Raw genomic sequence first — 20,835 nt, 5'->3', positions numbered from 1 at the left:
TAGTTTTTAGTTGTTTGGTATTCACAAATCTAGGACTTTCAATAAACAAATTTCGGAAGCAATTATCATTTAAAATTTGTTCATGAATTTGAAGAGCATTCACGAAGTTTCCCAAGCTACAAGATGTGCAAAGAGAGCAGCTGAGCGACATTCGGATAACTTCAAGAGCAAGAGAATAATATAACACGGCGAATAAATTTCGCTGTTGCTTCTTTTCTTTGTGCGATGTAAGCGCATTTAGAGAACGCAGTGAACGTCAATTTGGTAAACAACGAAGAGGAAGCAAGCGGGTTTAAGTTTCTGTGTTTTTTTACCATTATCCACATGATTTACTCCAAATCAGCTCAGTCTAAATATGCAAACAATTTAACAGTGTATACATACGTTCTCAACCTGATTCAATTAAAAATATTATATTATCAATATTGAATCATGCGTTTCCAATGTGAGCATGTGGAAAGGAAATGATGGAATGTGTGTAGAAGGGAAGGGAAAGTAAGGGAAAGAAAGGAAAGGCAAATCCACACAAATACAAAGCAAGCGAACACAAACAAATCTTTCGGCTCTGCTAACGCGGCGAAATGCGAAATAGTAGCGAGGTGTCGTGAACAACAACGAAGTGAAATAGCCAGGGAGACAAACAGACAACAACGAACAACAGCCGCGCGAGCGACGACTAAACGCCATAGGTTTGGAGAGCTGTGTTTTAAATACATATTTTCAATGGAAAATACATTTTTAGTATAGTTTAAAAAATATATATTTGTACATTATTGCATGGCTACAATGTGAATCCATAAAAAATAATGTATTTTGTGCAATCGATGAGGGCCATTGGTCAGAAAATGAACTATAAAAACTGAAACGTCAAATATAAATTTGTGTATACATATTTACATACATATGTGGATTCGCACAAACATATGCACATACAAATAAGTGGCCGATTTGTTTTGCGAATTGCGAAGGCGACAAAGTCGACGAAGAAAAGCGATTTCATGTATTGGGAAAATTAAAAAGTAAAAAATAAAGAAAAAATATGTATAAACTTTATTCGTACGGATAGTGAATTATAACTAACAGCTTTGGAAAAGAGTGGACAGTGGATTATATTCGTAGTGGTGTAGCAAGTGCATTGGTGGTGAGAGACATTGGCATTTTTGATTGTAAACGAAAAACTAGCATACAGACCGCTCTGACTATTATCAATCGGAATTTGACATAACCCACAAAAAATAACACCTTTATAGGCGAAAGTCAAATCCAGACCTGTAAAATTTGTGCCCCGGCGGAGAAATCGATACAGCGCAGTAGTCCTGGTCATCACGTCGGCAGCCATTTCAGTAACCAGCTACAAACATACGCACCTACTGTGAACATAGTAGGCTGGTGCAAAGGTGCAGCAGTAGAAAGGAAGGCACTCCATGGCCACGAATGTGAAACCCGCACGAAAAGCAGCGGCTCACGACAGCGTGGAAAGAGTTATAGAATCAGTAAGAGCAGCAGCAGCAAGATCACGATTGCCCGCATACTAAAGCACGTAGTAACTGTAAGTATAGTACAGGTGACTTGTTTTTTGATGAAAAAGATTACATACATTTTTGTTTGCATATTTTTTGGAAGACTACTTGTTTGCTTGGAGTTTTTAGCATTCTAACCTCGTGTTTTGTGTATACGAGTGCCCCCCCTGAGTGTACGCATGGATTTTGCAGCATATGCGGTTGAAAATATCTTTGGAATTTACCGGCACGTGCCCAACACCTGGCGTACCTCAAGTGCGCACCCACTACCACATGGTGTTGCAAAACGAGTCCGTTTCGTTTGAGGGCAATGATTGGTGCAAGTGTTTAGCTGTTCTACCAGATGCGTGCGCGTGTGTGAGTAAACAGCTTCGCCAGTTCAAGTGCGACGGCCAACACGGTTGAGCAGCTGGAGCTGCGATAGAAAAGAGAAATGGGGGAAAATGCGGTAAAAGTATCTATTCACTAAGGCGCTGGGAAGTTGTGATTTCATCCAGCTTGTGGATTGGCTGTTAGGACGAGATTGCGTTTTAGTAAACGTTGACTGTTAAGCACTTGCTATGCTCATTAGTTTTTGTAGCTCTAACTGCATAAATAATTATAATTGAGAATCCTTTGTGAAAAATTCTGTTAAAGTTCCAATCAACTATGCTGGTTGGCGTGAATATCTTTCACTTTCTTTGTTATAATACGCTAAAAGCTACTCCATTTGAAGCCTTGCCTAAGCTCCGAGTTTGCATTCTCCGAGAATGGTTGTGTTTGCTTATCACTGAAATAATACTAAAGAATGACGCAAATCGAAAATTGTGAGGTTCTGGGAAAACCCTAAAATATGTTTAGTTAATTTAGTTAAATCAAAAATTAATTTACTTCTAACTTTTATCACATCTTTTTAACTTCATAGCTTTTGGTTGTTGATAACGTTGTGGTTTTGGAACTTAAAAATTTGTGTAATGTACTCGAATAGTCTTACTGGAAAAAAATCGGCATGTTTTGCTGTGGCACCAAAGCGAACTCAATTTGTGTATTAAATGATTAGATTGTTTGCTGTTGTAAAAGGTCGTTTCTAATAAATATCGAGAAAAAAAAAGAAACAGGTGGTGTACATTTTTTCCAAAAATTCAGTATGCATGTGGAAGATACGACTAAAAACCTTAAGGGGTTAGGGGTAGTCAGAGGCCCGAAAAAATGATGATTTTCACGAATTTTTTTTTGCTACTTAATTAATTTATTTAACAAAAATAAAAACATAGCATAAAAACATCATGTTTTAACTTGACTTCACCAAAATTTCAAAAAAAAAAAAAATTAATAATTGCAAAAGTTATCGCTGTTTGTGGGAAGCCCGTTTCTCCAGAAGTCCCTTGCGGTGAACATCACAAGTCCTTGCAGATTCATCTAAAACCAATCGGATGAGAAAAATTATTTTTATTGATAGATAATCTCGAGCCGGATCGAAGCTTTTTTTTTTTTCAAAATGAACAAAATGGCGGCCTCAGAAAATTTTTTCCAGATTTTAGAAAAAAAAACCAACTTTTGTTAAATTGTTAAATTGTTAATTATTAATTGTTAAAAAAAAATCGAAATTTTTGAAAAAAAAAAAAATACTTCGATCAGGCACAAGTTTTTTATGTTTTTCAAAAGCTGTATAAATTTTATTGAAATCTACGTAGCAGTTTTTAAGTTACAGTGTTCACCAGTTTGAAAAACATAGTTTTGAGAAAAACGCATTTAAAGTTTTGCTATCGGCTCCGGAGCGGCCGAGCGCCCTTTGTTAATTGTTGAATAACTTGAAAAGTATTTGTCGGATTCACTTCAAATTTTTACACAATATTTTTAAAACATTATACTTTAAGAAAATGCAAAAAACAAAAAATCGATTTTTTGAAAATTCTGACTACCCCTAACCCCTTAATGGGCTTGGACTAGAATTAAAAAAGCTAGATTGGAGTAAGCCTTGGGCGTAACAGTGTTTATATGGTTAGCAAAAGTAGAGTGTTCTTCAACAGTAGAAAGTGGAAAGTTTAGGACCAAATAATATGCGGCGATAAGATTTTTTTGCTTTCGACAGGGCCACATGAAAATATTCATTAACGCTAAGCGATAATTTATTTTTGATACTCCACTCATTACATTGTTTAATTGTTTGTTATAAATACGAGAATATAATTCTATAAAGTTTCAAGTCAGCGGCGTAAAGTACGAATTAAGAATGGTTAAACAAGTACCGAGGTTATTAATAAAGAGCACAAAGAAGAGCGCTCCAAGACCAATACCTTGAGGCACAATGGTCGAGGCTAGAAAGGGTTATGATTTATTATGTTCAAAGGCAATTCTATTGGTGAGCTCGAGATCGCGCCCACAGTAGAAACATTGAATGGAATCCCAAGCATTCAAGCTGAATATTGTCTTTTAGCTCAGCGACTGTTCCATGTGCTTCAATTCACCTGGGTGACTTGTAAAGTATGGGTATTTTCGAGGTGTATTAGCGAAATTGCAGAAAATAAATACGATATAGGCGGCCGCCGTAGCCGAATGAATTGGTGCATGACTACCATTCGGAGTACGTGCAGTGGCTCACAGCTTATTTCGTGTGCCCGTTTATCAAAATAAAAAAGTTTAATATTTTTGTATAAACTTTATTTAGAAAAAAACTTAAACGGACATTCAGATATAAATTATTTCTTGTAACAAACATACATAAATACACTTAAATTATTTCTTCTTAAGTAATATATTTACAGCAAAATCAAAATTATAAGTAAATCCACGTCACACCTTATTTCGTGTGCTTGACCAAACTAGAAAAAACATGATTTTTTTTTAATTTATTAAGTTTTTACTAATCTAATATTTTGTAGGGTGGCCTTTTTGTTTTAATACAGCTTTTAACCGGGATTGCATGGAGCTAACAAGTTTTCCAGTGTATTCAGGAGATATTTTCTCCCACTCCACTTGCAATTTTGATCCAGAATATTCCATAAATTCTCAATTACATTGAGATCAGGTGATTGTGCTGGCGTTTTTACCACATGAGGGGAATTCCATATAAGCCACCGTTGCACTAATTCCGACTTATGCTTCGGATCATTGTCCTGATAGAACCTGAACCTGTCCCGAATGCCTAATTTTTTAGCACTTTGTAGTAAATTATTTCTTAATAAATTCAAATAAACTGTTTTATCCATAATTTCGTCGATAAAAACCAAGTTTCCGACACCAGTTGTTGACATGCAGCCCCAAACCATTACATGGCCCCCACCGTGTTTTACTGTACCACGCAGATTCTTCGGGTCCAGCTCCGCGTTGGGCTTACGCCAAACGAAAGACTTTCCACCGGAACCAAAGAGGTTGAATTTGCTTTCGTCGGCGAAAATAACGTCATTCCAAAATGTTTGGTCTTTATTAACATGGTTTCCGGCAAACTCCACCCTTAATCTTCTGTTACGCTCATTAACAAACGGTTTGTTTCGAGCTGTACGACCATGGAAATCAGCTTTGCGCAGAATTCTTCTTATTGTTTCAGGATTACATGGCTTACCAAGCACTTTTTCAACCTCTTTTGTCAAAGCTGGCGCACTAATTCGTGGGTCTTTTTTAATTTTTCTTAATATCCACCTTCTGTAAAAATTTTGTTTGGAGCTTGGCGGCCTTTGTCAACCACTCTTTTTTCACGAGAAAAGCGTTGAATAATGTACTGTACTGTGGAAGTACTTAAATTTACAATTTCAGCAATTTTTTTCTGCGACTTTCCATTTTTGTAATGCGTAATCACTAATTCGCGCCTTTCAATCGACGTACGACGACCCATCACGGTATTTTTAAATTAAGCTGGACAACCGACTATTTTCAATGTGTAAACTAAATAAGGATATAATCTAATATACTATGCGAAATAAATTTCCTATAATTGCTAACCGGTTTACTGGCGCCGATAACGGTAAAAGTGAACACACGAAATAAGCTGTGACGTCAATTTACCTAGTATTCTGTTTTTGTTGTAAATATTCTACTAAAGCAGAAAAAATTTGAATGCATTTATACATGTTTGTAATTAGAAATAATTTATCTTTGATTGTGCATTTAAATTTTTTTTAAAGTAAATCAAATAAAAATAATTTTACAATTCTTTAGTTTAACATACAGCCACACGAAATAGCTGTGAGCCACTGTAGGTTATACTCTGAGTGCATGAAACACCAAAATGAAGAAAGAGTTTTTTCTAATAGTGGTCGCCCCTCTGCAGGCAATGGCAAACTTCCGAGTGTTTTTCTGCATTGAAAAAGCTCCTCATGAAAAAACCATTTGCCGTTCTGAGTCGGCTTAAAACTGTAGGTCTCTCCATTTGTGGAACAACATCAAGAGGATCTCGGCCAAACATCTAACAGAAGTGTACGCGCCAATTATTGTTATTATTTTTTTTTATTTCGATATAGTAAGATTTTCACCTTTTTTATCCGATAAATTGTTTCAATAAAAATTATTGGTAAACACTGCTTGGGTGATATGACTAAAATCATGGCTCTTCCAAGTCCAATTACATTAATGACGTGTGGATAATACTATAATTTATTGATGGGAGGTTTGTCATTACCTGCCAGAGGATAGTTACCATGCAAAAAAGAGCGTAAAAAATGTGAAAAATGGTTGAGAAATATTTATTATTTCTTTGTTTAGTTTAATGCATTTGCATGTTTCATTGGGCCTATGAAAACGTTAGTTTATATTGCTCTTCATGTGCTACTAACTCCTAACTCCCAATTCCCACCCCCTCAGGCCAGTTTAATGGCAACAATTTTTATGTTTGCATAATTTACGATAATACGCAGCTCAGTACTCTGCTACAAGCAGCTTTGACATAACTTTGTTGCATCTACCGTTATGTTTGGGAAGTGTATTTGAATATATGCATGTGTATGTATGTATGTAAATATTGTATTTGTATGTAAGTTTATGCACGGGTTTGCTTGTATGTACACATGCATATATTTTCGGTGTAACAATTAGATATTGAATAATGATGACTACACAACAACAAAATTGTAGAAATTGAAGAGTGCTTATCGTTTGTCGCTTCAGCAACATTAACACGCTTATGCACGCCATGCATATATTGCTTTGTCTAAAATAGGTATACGCGGCTGCTGACTGTACGGGTACTTCTTTTCGTACCTGTTAGCAGTTGACGGGATGTGTTTTTTCTGCGGTGGCGGTTCTGATCGGAGGGGATTGGAAACTCATTTCGGCGCTCGTTGGCATCTATGTACATTTTGTAGGCGTTTTGTGATGGCATAAATGTACGAATGTCATATATTACTCGACTGTGTGTATGCCATTTTTTGTTACTTTTCTGGCTTTCGTCGTCGTGTATTATAGTAATTCGTAGCGGACGAAGATTGCCGGTATTGACGACGGTGAAAACGATGTATGCCACCATATGAACTGATCAGCAACATCGTCGCTTCATTCGTCTCCACTGCTGTATTCCGCAGACGCGTTTCACTCTTTTTATTTGTTTGTCGTTTCTGGTATTTGTGCATTTTGTTTTCTATTTTTTTTTTTCGTTTTTTCTTTACATAATTAATTAAATTAGTTCGAATAATCATATTAATTTTGTATTCTTTACTCTCAATTTCTTCGCATACGAATTTTAGCATTGACTCTGGCCATATCAGCATTCGTATGATATCATCAGCGTTGTAATGGAGCAAAACGCTTTGGTTGCTGAGGATAGCATTGACTCGATACCTGGTCCAGTATATGAGCGTATTGTTGGTGCCACGCCCATATTAGCACCGCCGGGCGTTAAATGCGATAATTTCAATGCAAACAGCGTATCCATAGCAGATGAAGAAGATGTGGAATTGGAAGACGAAGAAGGCAGTGACATGGACGGAGATGAAGATGATATGGAAGTAGAAGATGATCAGGAAGAGCCGCGCGGCGATCAGGGAGAAGGCGATGCTGAAGAAGAGAATTTTTTGGAAGATTCTTATAGTGAGCGTGACGATTATAAGGAAAATGAACGTCATACAGGGCAGAAAGGTCTGAATATTCTAGAAGGCGCTACACTTTCTGCCGCCGCTGCTACTGAGGAAGCGAGCGGCAATACAACCGGTAATTCAACATCCATAGCAACAACAGTTTTAGGAAGTCAGGCACTTAAGCCGGAATTAGAAACGATTTTAGACAACAAATCATCGATTGTGATTGATTCGTCACCAGTCGACGCTGGTGATTGCCCAGTACCAGTGCAAATCGTCTCTGCCGTAGCGGTGAAACCCAAGATGTTGCCTATGAAAACGAAAAGTAATAAGTTAATTATGGTCCAATTGATAAATGAGCAGCCAGTAGACAACAGTCATGCGGCTGCTATCAATACAGCGGCTGATCAACTCGGCAACGTTTCGAGCGCCGTTGTCACGGAGCTGGGTGATGCAGTCGGTGCAGATACTGGCAAACCGAATTCACCCAATGAAGACAAATCGCCTAATTCATCACAGCAACACCAGCAACAACAACAAAATGCACGTTTTCTTGCGCGCAGCAGCACACCACTTTCCCGCGAATTTCTTGCACTCCAGCGTTCCGTGAATGAATCAAAGGTATTAAGTGAATTTGTTACCGATACCGTGCGAAAGCGACAAAAGAACACACCAAAAGATGCTAACGAACAAACACCCACACACCATCATCATCACCATCATCATTCGCATGCTGAAAAGCAGCGTAAGCCTGCCAAATTCGCTCCGCTTAAGGACGATGGCGGCAGTTCCTCCTCAAGCGCATTTCCGCGGCGTTCACGCAGCAAAAGCGTTAATCGCAAGAGTACTGATATTCTGGATGCGGCTAGTGGTAAGCTGAGACGCTGGCCATCCGATGAGAAGATGCTCAAGCGAACAAATATGCGTTCGCAAAATTCAGAATTTGTGCAAAAGCAAATGGAGTTTTTGAATCGTGTGAAACACGATGAAGGCGAAGTGTCTTCGGAAGCGGACGATGGCGAGCGAAGTTTTGTCAATGGTGGCGAGGATGATGAATTGCATTTGCCGGTCGAGCATAATACAATGAACGATAGTAATGCTTCAGTTGCTGGATTGGTAGGCAGCACAAGCTCGTTGCTGGAGGCATCTTTGGAGCGGGGGGAGAGTGGTGGCAGTAATGGTATGTCGGTACATATAGATAGCGTCGAGGCGCGCTTAATGACTTATTGGGCGCCACCACCGAAGGTAAGTGCATTAATTTTATTTTTAGTTTAAAGAGAATTGTATTCAAGTTTCTGTATGTCTTCATTTCTGCAGCGTGGTTGGGATAGCTTCTGTTGGAAATGCCGCGAGTGCGCCGACTTATTGCCCTGTTCTAAATGTGTGCGTTGCTTTCATTACACTTGCATTAAGATAGCAGCATCCACAAAATTGGACGATTCTTGGGTGTGTCCCGAGTGCGTGAACGTGGAGAACGTATTGAATGGGCCGAAACGGTAAATAAAATATATTTCAATGATCTTGATTTTGCTTGGAATATAAATGTATAGGTCAGGTTAGGTTAGACTTGGTTGATCCTGCAGATGGCACATAGACCAGAAATTGATCCATAGTGGTATCATGTATTATAATGTGTAAGTTGTGAAAATGATTATGAATTGCTTGGTTTATGTTAAATTAAAAAAAGCACCACCTTAAAACTACTATTAATCGACGTTGTTCAAAAAGTCAATCGTCAGACGATGATCGAACGTAACAAAATTAATTCCGTTATCTTATAATGCAAACTGTTTTCAGAAGTAATTCAAAAATATTTAACGTAAAAGCCAAAAAAATCCAAAAATTCATAGATTAAAACTCGTGTGGCCGCAAATATTTACATTGAAAAGAAATTGGCTAAAATTAAATCAATAGTAAAGGGGAAACATTTTATTTTTTAATATTAATGGTCGGATGTTTATTTCATTATAAAGAGGAAAGTATGCCATTAATAGTAGAAAATAACATCTGGCAAATGGCCACCACGACCACGCTTACAGCGCAATATCCTTTTCATGAAATTTTCCATAACCGAATTGCAAAGTGGCTGCCCTATGTCCTCGATAGCCTAACGAATTCCATCTTTGAAGCCTTGAATCGACTCTGGGATGGCGTAGACCTTCTCCTTCACGTGGCCAAAAAAAAAAAATCACAAGGTGTTAAATCACCAGATCTCGGTGGCCAATTGTGATCACCTCTTCGAGAGATAACACGGTCCGGAAACTTTTCCCGTAAAATATCAATGGTTTCGTTGCTTGTGTGGCACGTAGCGTCGTCTTGTTGAAAATAAACGTTGTCCAGATCAATACCATCCAATTCGATAGCGCAATCCATTCACCTGTAACACCTGTTATTGGAAAACCCTTTTGATGTTCCATTGTAAAAATAATTATTCCGTGCTTTCGAACGCCGGGTTGTACACTAAGTTTAGAGGTCCAATTTCGCATGCCACTAAGTTTATAAAATTGATTTTGGCGTCTTAAGAATTGTAGGATTGTTAGAAAAATATTTAGCAATTTTGAATTGGCGCGTAGACCTTTGTAGGTCTGTAGTCTAGCTTAGATTTAGTATAAATTGCTTTATCTTACATAAAATTAAAGTAGAAATCTTCATTAATTAAAAAATAATAATTGTTTTTAGATATAACCTACAAAGGTCTTATTTTTTAGCTCATTTTTAGGTTAAAAATTTCAGTTGACTTCTTTTCCTTCACAATTTTTACTTACTATATCCTTACTTAAAAAAAAAAAAAATAATAATAATTAGCGCGTACACTTCTATTAGGTGTATGGCCGAGATCCTTTTCCTATTTGTTTATTGTTTCACAAATACATAGAGAGACCTGTAGTTTTAAGCCGACTCCGGACGGCAAATAATTTTTTATGCATTTGGAGATGTGCCATTGCCTGCCGAGGCATTTTGGTGTTTCATGCACGGAGATTCAAGCCCAAGCGCTCCTGAAAGGTGGTCACGCACCAAGCCTTTCGGCTACGTCCGGCTCAGTTACTTAATATTTAATTTAATCTGAGAAAGAAAAGTTGAAAATGGTTTAACTAAGTTTTTGAAGTGAAAACTTCTTTAGAATCGTTGGGAGTGATTTGAGAAAAAGTGAAACGAAAAAAGCGACACTCTTGGCTACGAATATTACATATAAACGTAGCGACGAACTAAATAACTTTTAGGCCAGCGCCGACAGCATGGCGCGATAGCCGAGCGGCTAGCAATGTGAGCTTCCGATCCAAAATTCTTGGTTCGAATCACAAGAAAAAAATTTTTTTATACAGTTATTTTATTTTATTTTATGATATGTTTATGAGGAGCTTTTTTTCATGGCAGAAATACACTCGGTGTTTTGCCATTGCCTGCTGAGGGGTGAGCGCTATTAGAAAAATAGTTTTCCTTAATTTTGGTGTTTTCACCGAGATTCGAACTGACGTTCTCTCTGTGAATTCTGAATAGTAGTCACGCACCAACCCATTCGGCTACGGCGTTTGTTTAATTTTACTGATGCAAAAATGAGGAAAAATATATGAATAAAGTTTGCTTACTGTTTACACATTTTCCAAAGGTGACGGAGAACCAAAAAAAAAGTCGATTTTGAAACAAATACGAGTGCATATGTGTAATTGTGTTAGAGTTTCGGTCACGCCCCAGCAAAACCTGCGTGCATATGTGTTTGTAACATTCAAAAAAATGTAATTGTGTTAGAGTTTCGGTCACGCAGGTTTTGCTGGGGACGCTCATAATAGCAACCGCGTGTGTATTTTTATATTCGTAAATATTTTCATTTTTAAATATTTACCGCAATTATGCCGAAAAATAATAAAGTTTCGTGAGTATCGACAGAAAAAAAAATCAATAAATAGCATCACGGAATTCATTCACGAAAATTTAATAAAGTATACACCAGAAGTATCGCGGATACTTAGAAAAGATTACGATAAAGTTCCAATGATTTTAAGTGGCGATTTTAACGTAAATTTTGCATTGGACACAGCGGTTCCTTCAATTGACTTTCTCAATACAACATTCAATTTAAAAATGTGTAACAATCGCACTGAATCGACAACACGATCAAAAACAACCATTGACGCGGTATTTCAAAGATATGTTGACAACATCGAAACCAAAGCATTTGTATCATATTTTATCTATCATAAGCCACTCGTATCATTTGTTGAAATTGAAAACATTGAGGATGAATAATAATAAAATGAAGAAAATAAAATATGAACTTTATAGTAATATTATAATGAACCTATAATTATCCCGCTCCTAATGCTGCTTTCGTCTTATTCTCTCTCAGTTTGTTTTACGGAAGGTTTCACTTCTATCGCGTCTAACTGTTAGACTGGTATTTTTTTCTATGTATTCTTGGAAGTGTAAAAGTTGAATGAATGCCTCTTTTTCGCCAAGTGCATCTTGCATTCTGTTCCTATAAAATAATTAACTCTTTATTGCAGAACGCCGTTTCAAATATGTATGGCGAAGTGTTGCCATGACTACTCTAGGGCTAAAATCAATTTAGTTCCATAAGTTATTTTATTTACTTTCACCATATTTCAGACAAAATAATGCAGGCTAACCTATTTGTTTGTGGATATAATGTTTGGGAGTATGCCAGGCGCAAAATCACCACTTAAATAGAGTGGATTAAGAGTAGTACCAGGGCACATTGAATAGGTAGCAGCAGTTTAGAAGCAAAAACAACATGATCATTGTATTTAGTTTTTGCTTTTGATCCCCAGAATATCAAAATATATTATATAAACAAAGATTGCCAGTTTAGAGTAATAAAAAAAAAAATAAAAAAAAAATACAGAGAGTTTACATATAAAAAAAAAATTCAACTTAAATATTTGATTAAATTTATTACCTACTATAAGTTTGCTCATTATTTCATATTTTCATATACAAGTGTTTTATTACCGTAACTAACTACAATTATTTCCTTTTCATAGCAGCTCACGTCGCAGTGAGGTGTCCTTGGATTTGCTGAGCCAGCTTCTTTCGTTCGCGCTCAAGCGCATGAAGATGGTTAAAGGGGTGAGTAAATTTAGAAAACGCAAACCTACATACATACCTACAAATAAGTGCAACTTCAAATGGCCACACAAAATATAAATATACATATGTACACATATATACATATATATGTATGTACTTATGTAGAAGGTGCCTTAATATTTATGACAAATTTTGTATCCAAGGAGGGCGTTTTGTGCTCATTCATTCTTGTGAGTTTCACTATAAATACTTCCGATATATTTTTGCTACATTCTAAATCTAAATTTTTACGGGGGAGTAAAATTGCGTTACATCATTTGTGAACTTAATTAGAATCATAAAGAAAGAAAAATGCCGGTGTCAGGGTATAAAATATTAAAAGTGTTCACATGATAACATTGTTTATGATGTGTTTAGTATCATTTCCATGTTTTAAAATCAATCCAAATTCCCAGTTTACGATATATGACTTATTTACATTGTTTTTTCTTTACTTCGTCTCCGACACCAACAAAGCCAAGTAGTACAACCCATTGTAGTATTCTGTTTCATCAATATCACATGATGCCTCGGTGCGCTTGTTATCGCTATTGTTTGTGTTTTTGTGCTCGTCTCGTCGACTCTGTCACCATCGTGCAATGCACGAACGTGTATCACATATCGACTACATTCATCGCATTTTCTTTTAGCTTTGTTGGCTTCTATAAGCTACTAGCACCAACAGCTGAGACAGCAACAACTAATCGTTGCTTTTAAGTTTCAGTATGTTGGATGTGTAGCACATATATATATATATATGTATAGTATATACACTAAAAATTGAATACGCCTGTGTTGTCGCAGTCATTTCGTAGGTTTCGATTTTTTTTGTCTGCATTGTGTTTCCGTCACAAATTTCAAATAAATATATGAACATAGAAACAAATATGTAATGTATATTGCAAAACGAATCATATGTATGTACATATATGAATTCGTCCTGAAATATTGTTCCACCATTTTCTCATATTGCTTGTCATCTTCACAGTAGTTTTATGTTTTTTAGTATTTTTTTGATAATATATGTATGTACATATATACATATACGTACATATGTAATTAAGAAATTTTACTTAATATGTATATTGGCGATAAAGCAAGCTATTACATATGCATATGTATTTATGTATGCATATTACCGCCGCTCAATTCTGTGCTTTTGACAGTTTAACAAAAATCAGGATTTTTATCAGGCTGAAATCTTTTTCATCAACCGCATCGTGCAAGCAGCTATGCATTTTAATTTGTCTGTAGAGCTTTGCAGGAAGATGCCGCTTTATTTTTAATACGGAATAAAAACATTAGGATGAATATCGCGTCTACTTTGATAAATAAGCAAAAAGGTGAAATGCACAGAACTGGCCTGTTGATATCTGCAATAGCGGGAGACACATTTGAACTATTTTTCGAAATTAAATTATTTAAAAATTTTTTTACTTTTGAAAATAAAAATGCAGACAATATCAGGACCACTGCGATAAAGTCTGGGCCAGCTGCAAAATTGCTTGAGCCTTACTTTTTACTGAATCGTATACGATTTTTCGTTGCCTCTTCACATGCTCGCCCGCAGTTTTCAAAATACCTGTAATGTGATTATTGTTATTAACAACTTTTATAGAAATATTTTATTTTTACTAGGTTGTTCAATAAGTTTTGCGGTTTGATAAGAAAAATACAATTTTATGGTTTGAAATAAATATACCGTATTATTCAGAATAGTCTTCCTGAACAACAATACGCTTGTTCCAATGAGATTTTAATTTATGAATTCCATCCTGAGAATCTGGAAGGGCTGGCAAAATATGATTCCACAGCTGTTATGCTATGCTCTCGTCATTTGATCAAAAACACTTTTCAAACATGAATTTTTTTAGGCCTGAAAAGAGATGGAAGTCGCTAGAGGCTAAATCGGGCGATTTTGGTGGATGCTCCAACAATTTGAACTTTAATTCATCGATTTTAGCCATTGTCAAAATGCTCTTCTGACACGTTGCATGGTCCTGATGAAAAAACACATTTTTCTTTGGCAAATTGAGTATTTTTTTTACGAATTTTTTTCCTTCAGCTGCTCTAAAAGGTTGCAATAATATTCAGAATTTATTGTTTTACCAGTTTGCAAGTAATTCACAAACATAATTTTCTTTCCTTTCGCATCCCAAAAAACTGATGCTAATAACTTCTTGGCCGATTTCTGGACACGAACTCGTTTTGCAGCCGAAGAACCAGGTTCACACCATTCTTTAGCCTCTTGTTTTGATTTAGGATCATGGTGATAGACCCAAGTCTCATACATAGTGATGAAGCGATGCACAAAATTCACTTTATCCTTGCGAAAGCGCTCTTAATGTTGCTGAGAAAGTCGCATTCGAATTTTGTTTTTTTTTTTTCGTTTTTGTTCCATGCAACCACCTTTCTACTGCACTAATTGATGGTGAAAAGTCCTTATATTTAAAATGTTTTTATTTATTTTTAAAATTTAAGCACATTCTGGGGTTTATTGTTCCATAATTCATATGGAGGCACAGCAGTACCACCACCTGTCTAGTGCAAGACATTTACACACTGAATTTTCAGTGTCCATTTCACAGAATCGGCAGATGATGTCCAATTTTGTTTAAATAATATCTTAGGCTACAGTGGCTTTTAAAGTAACCAGTTAAAAGTCTTAAGTCTACTCTGCTAAGTGAAAGTAGCTTGTCAGAAATTCCTCTGTCCGGCGTTAGGAATTGTTTCGCTTGTCGCTGACCATTAGAGTTTCGCCAGTGTTCAACGAACCTACGAACTTCTTCACCTCCCACCTCCTGAGAAGTTCGTTGATGTTTCCTTTCGTAAGTCCACAGAAAGGTTCAGGACCAATTAGGGACCTGTTTTTTAGCTAGATGGTCCGCTATTTCATTTCCCAAGTGTCCCACGTGTCCAGGAAACCAAACTAATAATAATGTGTTGAAGTTCCCTATCATGTTAAGAGGATCCAGGCAGTCATGCACCATTTTTGAAGTGATTGTAGTTGATAAAAGGGCCTTCAAAGCCGCCTGACTATCTGAAACTATGTAATAATTTTTCTATGGATACATTTGCTCACTCATATCTCAATGCCATGCATTTCTGCCTGGAAGATTGTTGGGTAGATACCCATTGGAATCGATTTTTTGCAGTTAGGCCAATTGATTCCCGCCCCTGTTCTAAAGTTCTTTAATTTCAAATTAAATTTTTTTTAAAAGCAAAATAAATTTTTTTTATTTCAAATTAAATTTTTTTAATTCAAATTAAAAATCTTCCAAAAACCTATATACACTTGGGATAGTACTTTTTCACTTTCGTAATTGTTTCATCACCTTTATGTACAATAGTTATGTACATAAACCACATTTGGGCTGAAGAGGTCTTTTGTTGATAACCTGACTGCTTAAACATCTTGACTTTCAGTGAGCAAACCTATAATATTGTAATAAATTGACCAGGTCTTTATTTGTGTGTATTCATGCATATGTATATATATATAAGTAAGCATATCATAGTAGATTTGTCAATTGCACGCTAGCTACAGATTTGCTGCATAAAATATTTATGTATTACACTGGGCATTACTAATTCCAACAATTACATCCGGGTGCTTGTGGCGGCAAACTTGTTTTCCTCATCCTCCCATCCATGCTACTTAATTTGTGCTCTTCGACTGCTTGCTTGACGTTCATTTGCTCCATGTTTGCGCCTCTTTATAGAATGCGGCGAATTGCCAGCTGCACTCTCTTAATTTTACACTCTGTTTGTTTACCTGTTCATCATTATATTCCATTTTATGCTGTTCGTTTTGTTAATAAAAAATGTATTAAGTGGAAACCCGATGCTTTAAGATAGTTTTTGTTATTTGGCCTTTACGCACACACATACATATGTACGTACGATTTGGATTTGTATAGTAGTGACATAATTGATGGGTAATGATATTTATTTAATTTGTTGACCTATTTTCATGCGGATCAGGTAGCGCACTCGTGGGTTTTTTTGGGTGTTGAAATAAATGTAGGCTTGAAATTATTTTAGAAAAAATCAAAAGTTCTAAAATTTTTCTAATATAAAAAAATATTTTAACTTATTTAAAGATATTTTTCAATACAACACTACGGAAATTTAAATTTTTTCTATGCACATATACAGTGTCGCACAAAATATTTGTAACTGAAATTAGTTGAATACTGTCAGTTGCACAGCAATTAGCTGCTTGTGACCATTTATTTTGGTTTTATTTTGAACAATGAAAGCTTATATAAACAAAAATATTAATTAAATTTTTCACAATTAATTTATTACCGAGGTGAAACAATTGCAGCTTAAAAAAAGTAGTACATTATTAAAAAAAAAGTAAAAGATAAATAGTTTGTGCCAAATACACTGATCTCAAAGACACCGCTGTAGCATTTACGCTATCAAACTATTAATGATGGCCTGGGATATATTTCTTCACGCTTTCTGAACGGTTTACAATTCCCCATTAGGGTTAAGGTGCTGAGATTGCAGTGGCCAATCCATTACGCCCATTTTACTTCTCTAGAATCAAGATTTTAGAGACTTTCTCGTATGCTTCGGGCCATTGTCTGTTTGGATGACCTATTTTAGTGGTATTTTTCCTTCGGCATGTGGCAACACTAGGCTCTTCTTTTCGGCAAGCATTAGCAAGTGGCGAATAGATGAAGCAACTGGTATAAATAAACATATCTGGGCAGAGAGTGGCGAGTAGAGAAGTGGCGAATATAAGAGGCCCATTATAAATTCCATTATGCTTTGTAAACATATTTATTCATTAAGTCAATGGTACCACGGAGTGGTCCTTGACGGATTAGCGGAAACAAATTTCCAGTCCATAACATGGTCTCTATGCTATGCTATGGTCTCTATCTAGAAGACGTTTGACCAGCGGTCGTCATAGTAACGCCCAGGAGCTAAAGATCGACCATAAAATAATTTTAAACCATTTTTGCGAAAGTGAATGCAAAAATAATGGATTTATTTTTCTCCAAACTAATATTTTTTTTGTGGAAGATGATGAAGTATAACTCGTACGATGTCATAGTGTGGCTCATATCCTGAAACCAGTTTACATATTAAAATAATATATCAAAATCTCGTCTTTATCCGTAAAAATTAAAAATTGTGGACTCGATATTAGCAAACTAAAATTTGGCGGGAGTAAAAAAATTGGGGCAAAAATAAAATTTTCTATTGATTTAGAAAACGTGTGCCAAATTTGAAAGGAATCGGTTGAATAGTTTCGGAGTTGTGATTGGCACCGACTTTTAAGAAGTCGTTTCGGGAAAAACGCGTTTGAAAAAATGACGCCGACAGCCGAGCCCTTGGGAATTGCCAAGCATCTATCGATGCTCCGCATTCGAGGTAGAGTGCCTACAAAGGCTATAACTTTGAGAGTTCTGCTCCGATCCACTTAAAATTTTGACACAACATTCTTGAAATGATTTACTATAAGATGAGTGAAAAAAAATATTTCGATTTTGTGACCCTACCCCCCCCTCAACTAATACATGGACTGAAAAGGCCTAATTAGCTTTAGCCTAAATTAACTTTATTTATCAACGTAATTACCATCAAGCACAACGCAATTTAGCGCCGCTTTAACATTTCAATATCACCTTTGGAGAACGATTTAGTTTTTGCATCAAAATAGGCCACAATTTCACTGGTGAAAGTCCCTGGGAGAAAAATACGGGGGTTGTGTGAGTAATTCGACGTTCCATTCATGTAGCTTTACCATTGTTTTGTTTGACTTGTGACACGATGCGTTGAGTTGATGAAACAAAACAGTGAGCAAACGAGGCACCCACTTTGAACAGAGTTTTCTCATAGTCAAATGCTCATGCAACATAAAGCCAACACTTTCTTTTGATATCTTTCCAATGCCAGCTAACTCGCGCAACTTCACTTTTCGATCATGCAAAACGATTTTGTAGATTTTTTTTATGTTTCCTGGTGTTACCGCCTCATTTGGATGCCCACTGTGTTGTGCGTCATCGGTGTCTCTATGACCACGTTTGAGGTTAGCAAACCATCTTTTTATTGTTGTTTCAGATAGAGCGGAGTCCCCGTGACACTTTTCAAGCCATTGTTTCGTTTGAACGGTATTTTTCCCATCTGACCACTCGCCGATAATACTTAACTATACATCAAAAATTGACCCTATAGAGATAACACCTAAAATATTTACAAAGAGGACTGACTGGGATGAGTATCGAAAACACATCTCCCAACAACTCATTCTAAGTACACCTTTGAAAACACAACTTGACATTGAGCGTAGCATCATACATTTTAATGACATAGTTATTGACGCAGAATTACCCCAATACTTGACATTACCCCAATACTTGACATGAAAAACATCATTCCAAATCATCAATTCGGTTTTCGAAAAAACACTCAACTATCCAACAAATACATCGATTTACACAAAAAATAATTTCAGACATGGAAAATAAACGATACTGCGTTGCTGTATTTTTGGACGTCGCAAAAGCTTTTGACAAAGTTTGGCACAAAGGCCTCTTGCATAAAATTAGGACAATATTACCCCTCAACTATTATTTAATTATCAAGAGCTACCTTACTGACCGATGCTTCTACATTAAATACAATGACAAATACTCACATATACATCCAATAACAGCAGGAGTTCCTCAAGGCAGCGTTCTAGGACCACTGTTATATGTCTTATTCACCTCTGACATACCACTACCAGACGAAACTAATTCTACTATAGCAACATTCGCAGACGACATAATTTTATTGTCATCTGACAAAAACCTCTCAACCGTAACAACAAAATTACAGATGTACACCAACAATGTAAAGAAGTGGTTTGACAAATGGAGTTTAAAAGTAAACGAGGACAAATCTGTACAAGTAATATTTACGACAAGAACAGAGATTGCTGCTATGCCGATTAAGCTCAACAATAAAAATATACAAATTGAAACATCTGCAAAATATCTTGGAATCCATCTGGACTCAAAACTAAATTGGAAAGATCATATCAAAAAGAAAATAAAACAAATAAAGGAAAAATTTCGACAATTGCATTGGCTAATAGGCAGAAATTCTAAGCTCCATATTTCCAACAAACTTTTAATATACAAGGCGATCATTAAACCAATCTGGACCTACGGACTTCAAGTGTGGGGAACTGCAAAAAGAACTCACATAAACAAAGTACAGCAACAACAATCAAAAATCTTACGTATAATAACTATGTCCGACAGGTACACAAAAAATGATGACATCCATAATACGTTCAATATACCATTAATCGACGAAGAAATAAAAGCGATATCAACAAGGTATTTTAACGAAATAAACCAGCACAAAAATAGAGAAGTCAATACACTCTCACAACTTGAAAGAAGAACTTTACGACGTCTGAAGAGAAACCGACCAATTGACCTATTAAATTAAATATTAATTCTCGTATACTAAAATAACTGTATATATAAAATGTAATTCTTTTCCTAAAATGTAATAGCTGTATTCGTCTTGGCACTGGCCATGATGAAATATATTTAATAATTTTCCAACTAATTGTCAAAAAATGTACTAGATGTCAGTATGACAGATGTATGATTAATGTAGGTATAATAAAAAAAAAAAAAAAAAAAAAAAAATATAAAAAAAACAGTGTAAAATTAAAACACGAAATTCTTTTTGATCCATTGTTTTGAAAATAACAAAAGTAGCCTCACTCTTAGCACAATAACTCACGAACTAATGAATAGAATACCATGAAATTTGAAGAGCTGCCTTTTTAAGGTTAGCACTAACTAACAAAGCGGTTAATGCAATAAAACTAGTGCCATCTATGCGTAAGGTCTATGACCCATGTGTTATATTATTTAGTGTTTCTGCATTATTATTAGCTTTAAATATATAAACTAAGCTGTGTTACTGCACGCCCTCTCTTTTCATTTCTTCTTGCAGTATTCCAAGTTCCTGTACACCGACGAAGATCTTTTGCATTACTCCAAGTATATTGTAAATCCCGTCACATTCTCAACATTGCAGGAGAAGATCGAGAAACGCGCTTTCCGCTGTTCAGAAGATTTCCTTAACGAAACCAAATGGATACTACACAATGCGCTCATCCTAAGCAGTGGCAGTGAGTAATATATATATATATATATATATATATATATAATATAATAATGCTCTAAATTACTTGGTTCATGCTAAATAAATGTGCAACT

General features: G+C 35.9%; 1 protein-coding gene across 3 annotated transcripts in view; it reads left to right on the top strand.

Moving 5' to 3' along the window:
• Positions 1-236: 236 nt before the first annotated feature.
• Positions 237-20,835, top strand: part of LOC129253470 (MYND-type zinc finger-containing chromatin reader Zmynd8) — a 31,661-nt gene continuing 11,062 nt past the window's right edge. Inside the window, exons 1-6 of one of the 3 annotated variants that reach the window (XM_054891860.1) lie at positions 237-1,141; positions 1,251-1,549; positions 7,175-8,749; positions 8,822-9,000; positions 12,505-12,589; positions 20,570-20,747. In XM_054891860.1, the coding sequence (XP_054747835.1) occupies positions 7,223-8,749; positions 8,822-9,000; positions 12,505-12,589; positions 20,570-20,747 (1,969 nt within the window). In that variant the 5' untranslated portion in view covers positions 237-1,141; positions 1,251-1,549; positions 7,175-7,222. Of the gene's footprint in view, positions 1,550-7,174; positions 8,750-8,821; positions 9,001-12,504; positions 12,590-20,569; positions 20,748-20,835 lie in introns of all 3 variants that reach the window. The other 2 variants (XM_054891861.1, XM_054891859.1) reach the window with 2 other exon arrangements.

This window comes from Anastrepha obliqua, chromosome 1, assembly GCF_027943255.1.
Source record: "Anastrepha obliqua isolate idAnaObli1 chromosome 1, idAnaObli1_1.0, whole genome shotgun sequence".
NCBI classification, from domain to species: domain Eukaryota; kingdom Metazoa; phylum Arthropoda; class Insecta; order Diptera; family Tephritidae; genus Anastrepha; species Anastrepha obliqua.
This window is presented reverse-complemented; position numbering and strand designations above follow the sequence as displayed.